We start from the raw sequence: 6,268 nt of genomic DNA on the forward strand, positions 1-6,268 counted from the left end.
ATAGATATAAAGAAAAACAAAGTACCAGTGTTATCCTTTACTACCAGAAATGTGTATACATAATTTAATAGGCACCTATTAAATTATAACGAGCTTGGTTTTTTATGACACACAATTAATAAATTAGGGATCCTCTGTTTAGGAATGTTGAATGTAGAAAGACCTTGTTTATTTAAAATATTTTGTGTTCCCTTTAGTTGCAGAAGTTAGAGCCTTACCCTGTTATTTATATAATCATATCAGCAATTATTACCACGTGGGCTTTTACAATTCTATCTTATTTACTATTATAACGATCTTGCTTTTTTATGACACACAATTAATAAATTAAGGATCCTCTGTTTAGGAATGTTGGTCTCCTATTTCATGAATTATGGGTAATTATATTTATTTTACATCTACACTACAGGCATGTATAAAAAAGACACAAATTAAAGAATATGTAAACCCAGTTTTCTTAAACAAAGTTTTTATATCTGGAGATCATGAAGCCATTGGACTGCCCCTGATAGACCTGATAGGCATCACATTGGCCAACTGAAGGAGCTTGCATGGCGGGCTGGTAACACTGCTGCTAATTGCAAGGCAGTGGCTTAGTGTTGCTAGCCGTCAACAGGAAATGAGATAACTGGCAGGATCTGCACGCATGAAAACTTTTCAACAGATTCACAATAAGGATTTGTTAAAAAAACTGTATTCATTGAGACATGATGTCAACCATACTAAAATAGATTTGGGGTTTACATGCTGTACATTTAGAAAAGCTATGTAATCATTAATACATCATTGCATATCATTTTTTGTAATGAAAGTAGTGTAAGCGCCTAAATTTGTCATGTTATCAGCCTCTTGCTAACACCTGTACAGCAGAGCTCAAGAGAAGAAAAAGCAGCACAAGGAGCCATTCAGTTGTGCTGCAGTGCTAATGTGCTATCAAGGAACATGCAGATAGGTGGATAGGTGCTGATAGGTGGAAAGACCAGAATAAAGGGAGAATAAGCTCATTAGTCTGTCACTTCTCCTTTCACTGTCCAGTTATAGGCTTGGGGAGGCTAAGTGTAACCTAACTCCAGCAGAAAAAAAATCAGATTTCCTGTCTTGCCCCGTGAGACAGGTCGGTACTGTACAGCAAAGCTGGGTAAATGTCTGGAAATATGTATTCTTTGGCAGATAAGATGGCTGGCAGATGTGTATTTAATCTGTTTATTTAGCTTACTATATTGTCCATTAAGGGACACAAGAATGTAGTAATTCTTAAACATTTGGGTTATACTGCCAACTACTGGAGGTTTCACCAGCCCCCCGTATAACCCCACAGCTAACCATCATGTCTCAGATTTTTGCAAGTATCCTGTGTACTATGTTAGATGTCTGCAGATCGCTCTCCAGGTCCAGAGCTGTGTCACAGACTCTGGTGTGACCCAGTCACTGAAGACTTACATAGTGAGTAGGCCCCTGGTCACGGCAAGGTTAACCTGGAATATGACTTTCATGCACTGGGTTCTGAATTATGGCACTGTCCAGACCTCTGTGTATTGTGTTATTCAGCTACAGAGCACTCTCCAGGTCAAGAGCTACCTCACAGTGGGTACCCTTGGGCACCATTTTAAATTTTTCACCACTGACATTATACAGTGAAAACAGTTAATGCTGAGGGAGCTGTGCACTGATGTCATCTGCTAGTGTGATTAGAAAAAAAAAAGTTTTATTTTATGTTCTATTCTTAGTTCTATAATGTCATTGTAGTACTTTCAGGTGGAATATAGCTTCATAAGATAGCAGCTAGGGAACTACAAGTCCCAGCATGCCCTCATTGCCCCTGTACAACAACCAAATATTGCCGTTCCCTGGGTGATATGTGTGTGTGGGTGTACAGGGACAAAGATGGCATGCTTGGACTTGTAGTTCCTTAGCTGATATATATGTGTGGGGTACAGTTCTAGTGGATGTTTATATAATATGGGGGGGGCGGGAAAAAAAATTCTGCCCCGGGCGCCCATAACTCTGGTTACGCCACTGGCTAGATGGAGTGTTGCATGTGCATTCCCTATGCTTTTCTCCCATATTCAGTCCAGAGGAAGCACCTTCCTGCTGTTGCTCCTGATGCTGCAATGCTTTGTGGATCTCCCATTCTCCAGTCTTGTTCCAGTGCCAACCTTCAGTGATTTGGTCACCTCCAGCTGCCTATGACCCTCTCCAGCATCAGCTTCAGCATCAGCTTCTTGGGTTTGTGAGTACACTAGGCCTTGCGTTCTTTTGGGCCTAGTTGTTTTCCGCTGTATAATATGTCTTTTTAAAGACGCACAGAGGGCAGATTCATAGCCCTCATAGTCTGTACCCGAAGAGCCTGTATTTCAGCAAGTCCAAATGACTCAGATTTACAAGAGGTTGTTTCTAACCCAACTGATGCAGTGCATTCTACCCTGCAGTTAGAGGATCAGCAGTTCCAGGCATAGGGTCTTTTGGAGCTATTATATTTGCAAAGACCTTTCCTACACACACGGGGTTTAAAACCTTACTCTATGAGAATTGGAAAAAACCTATAAAATTATGGCTCCCTCCTGTCAATGTGAAAGGGCTTCTTCCATATGAAAGTGGGTCTTGGCCCACTTTGACATACCTGTCATCCACCTTAGCAATCATTCTACCAAACAGGTTGATTTTATTTTAACCTTCAAGATTTCACTGATAGACAGATACTATATAGACAGAATACTGATAGACAGAATCCCTATTTATGTCTCAGTTTGAACTATCTTGGTGACTCCATATCATTGTGGATCATTTCTATTAAAGGAGATCCCTCCATCTTAAGGATTCACCCAAAGATCATCTGATTTACTCGCCCTTTAAGAGAAGGTGTCTCTGCAGTTCTGTCCTTGACAGTGTAATTCCTGGTATCCCTTGTGTTTGCAGTGTACACCTGCCTCAGGGCCGGAGATCTGTAGACAGGGCAGAACAACCCAATTCTTCATCTCCTACTGCGGTTATACCTCATAGAAGATCATAGTCTTCCTCCCTCTCAAGTAACAGATCTTGAGGCCAGAAGTCTTCTGTTTCATCTACTCATCCCTTTGCATAAAAGGTGCACATCTACTTTTGCAATTTGTTCATCCTGATGGTGTATCCTTTCCAGTTTTAATGTTCAGGCTTCCTCTTTTAGCTTCCACTCCTAACCTTTGGATCAGGCATCTTTTAAAGGGTCCCTTCCTGATATTACTGTACTCATGTGTGCATCTTTGTGGAACTGTTTAGCTTCCCTGCATAATGGGATCTCTGATTTCTACCCTGGTAAAATCTATTTTTGAGAACGGTATCCCATTTGCTCACAAACTTCTCCCTGCAGTGGAGTTTTTTTTAATCAAGCCTGGTTACACTCCTTTAAGCCTTGCCCCTCTCTTGAGAGATTTTGTGATCTGCAAAATAGACTGAGATCAGTTCCTACTACTCCCTTTCCTTGTGAGAGCCTGTCTCTTCAGTGTATTCCGATGGTTTTGGCACCTATCCACGTCGCTGAATTTTATATTCACCCTAGTGCAACCTTTTTTCCTGGCATCCCCATTGTGGAATGTTGCTTATTGAAGTCCATAATTCTTTTAAGTAGCAGTTTGCCCCTACAGGTGTTTAGCTGTCCAGACCTGGAATACCAGGTTGATGCTAGGTGCTCTTCATTTGGTTTTGGCAATTTACACAACCTTTGGCCCTTAGTTCAGGCATTCATTCCTTCAGACACTTTTATAGTAGGATTTCCACTTCTGTTGGATTTCTCAGTGGCTATTGCCCACCCTTCAGTTGGACTGCTTTTGGACAACCCAAATGTCGGAGAATCTCCACATTCCTGCATCCCTTAATGGACAATAAAGAAAATAAGATTTTTATACTTACCATTACCATTGAGGGACACGGGTCCCGCCCCTCTGAGTTACTAGGTTTATGAACTTCTTGTTTCTAAAACGGAGGCATGATGGTTGAAAGCAGGGTTATAGGGGGGCTGGCTTAACGTTTCTTGTTTGCCAGTGTCCAAACCTCCTATAGGCAGCAGTGTAACCCATATGTCAAAGAAATACTACATTCCTGTGCCCCTCTTGGATTTTGAGGAAAAGATTTTATTTAAAGTACAAAAATCTTATTATCTTCTGGAGTTCAGCTTTAATTACTAGTTAATTCTTTTGTATGGTATGATTATTTTGGCTAGGTAAACTCGTTTTTTTTTATTAAAGTGTAGTATACAATATTTTATAGTGTATATTAAAATAATATCATTTTTTTAAACAGTGTGACTTGGCAGTTTGTGGGTTGGGGGATTTATTTATGGGCTGAAATAATCTTTGAGAGTTTCATATAAAACAGACGTAGAAAAATGTTAGACTGCTGTATTCTGTGTCATTTTGTAATAACCTGTTATGTCATTCATTTCAGTCCCATGGTTTCCAAGAACCATTCAGGATCTGGACAAGTTTGCAAATCAGATTCTGAGCTATGGAGCGGAACTCGATTGTGATCATCCTGTAAGTCCTTATAGTGTTTTAGTAAATACATTTGACAATTATTATACTATATATATCCCTAAAATATACTGTATATAGCACAGTTCATTGAAAAATGTGTCCCCACATTGTTTTTGATAAATATATCTAGGGAAACATTTATGAGATAATAAAAAATTTCCCATGACAATTATTCAAGTCACCCAGAAAATTCTCAATTTTATGAAAAAAAAACAATAGAACCAGCAATGGTATAATTAAAGGTACAGTGCACCATTCCTGTGGTAATAAGGCATAAAAGCCAAGCTCCAGCCAAAGCCTTTTTTTCATTTTTAGATAAGATAGTTTGAAATGTATAGAACCTCTGTCCAGGTTTTTTAGTGCTGTCTGTGTTCCCATTTGGCAGACTTCCCTTTTATTCCTGTCAATTTGATGGGTATAAGACAAAACAAAAGGTAAAGGAAAACTCTCCCAATTGGGGACAGCAACACAACAATTTGTTCTTGTAGAGTGGGGAAGTTTAAAACCTCTGTCAGCTTTTTTAATGCCCCCATTAGGGACAATTCCTCGAGTTGTATAGTGACCCTGTATTTTTACAAACTTGGTTTGTCTTAGCAAAATTTATATACAGACAGGGTCACTTCATCTTAGAAGTCTGTAGATTTATACTTAAATATAGGCTCAGTTCACAAAGCTAAGGATCTTTATTTTTAGCCTCGTGACTGCTCACTTTAAAAAAAAAAATGATCCTGGTGTAAGCTTTATACAGTATATTATTGATTTCTATTCTTAGAACAACCCTAGTCAGATGCCAGTTATTCTTCCTTTGTCTTACCATATTGTGGATAAAAATAACTGACAAACAACTAGGAGAAAATGCCTCTAAGGTTCTTTGAAACAAAAACATTCAGTTTGGAAAAGTTTGCTAAATAAACCAAATAGTGACATGTGCTGGCTCAGCCTAGATCTCGACAGCCCAATATAATGGCCAAAGCAAGACTTAAGTAAACCTTGACTTAAGTATTATAGATGTAGAATCCATATGTATGAGAAGGCTTTCAGCTGTTTTATTATTGGTACAATCGGTGCTCAGGTGCGTTCCATCCAAAACACTGACCTCTTTGAAAAACAAGAACAAACCACACAGAATATTCATTTGTGACTAACACAGAGGGATAAATGCAGTGCTGAAAATGTGTCTATTACTTTAATTGATTTTGTGTAATTATAGATAATTGCTCACTTAATTCAGTATGCAATAGGCACTATTGTATGCTTTAATTCATGGGCTTCAGAGTGATATTTTCAAAAGAAAAATAAAAGCAATGAGGTTATTTTTATTACACATAAGTGTCATTTCCTGTGAATGGCAAACCATTTGCTCATTATGAACCACCAATAGGCGTTAAAAAAACATTGAACCACAGTGCAAATCCATTGCTGAACCTGGACTTTCCTTGTAATATCATTTACCAATACTAATATGAGTAATTTTCATAAACCTAAAAATTTGCCACAGTAAAGAAAAAAAAGTGCTTCCTAAAAAGCGCAGTTGTTATTACTTAACTAGTACTAGGCTTCAGAATTTTAATTGAGCATCTCTAACCAAATTGTCATTGTTATGTAACTAAACATTTACAGCACATTGCACTAATTTCCTAGTGTTATCAAATGCCTGGAATACTTAACGAGACCCTGCAAGAGAAGAGATGGTATACTTACTTTCTAACAGCTCATCCCTCCTACCTTCCCCCTCCTCTGTCCCAGGCACTGCAGCCTTT

General features: G+C 38.6%; 1 protein-coding gene across 1 annotated transcript in view; it reads left to right on the forward strand.

Moving 5' to 3' along the window:
- LOC108789615 (phenylalanine-4-hydroxylase-like) overlaps nucleotides 1–6,268 on the forward strand; it is a 43,047-nt gene that overhangs the window by 25,810 nt on the left and 10,969 nt on the right. Inside the window, exon 4 of the mRNA XM_018559676.1 lies at nucleotides 4,420–4,508. Coding sequence (XP_018415178.1) covers nucleotides 4,420–4,508 — 89 coding nt within the window. The remainder of the gene's footprint in view (nucleotides 1–4,419; nucleotides 4,509–6,268) is intronic.

The sequence above is a fragment of the Nanorana parkeri genome, unplaced genomic scaffold (genome assembly GCF_000935625.1).
Source record: "Nanorana parkeri isolate BGI_ZX_2015 unplaced genomic scaffold, ASM93562v1 scaffold411, whole genome shotgun sequence".
NCBI lineage: Eukaryota > Metazoa > Chordata > Amphibia > Anura > Dicroglossidae > Nanorana > Nanorana parkeri.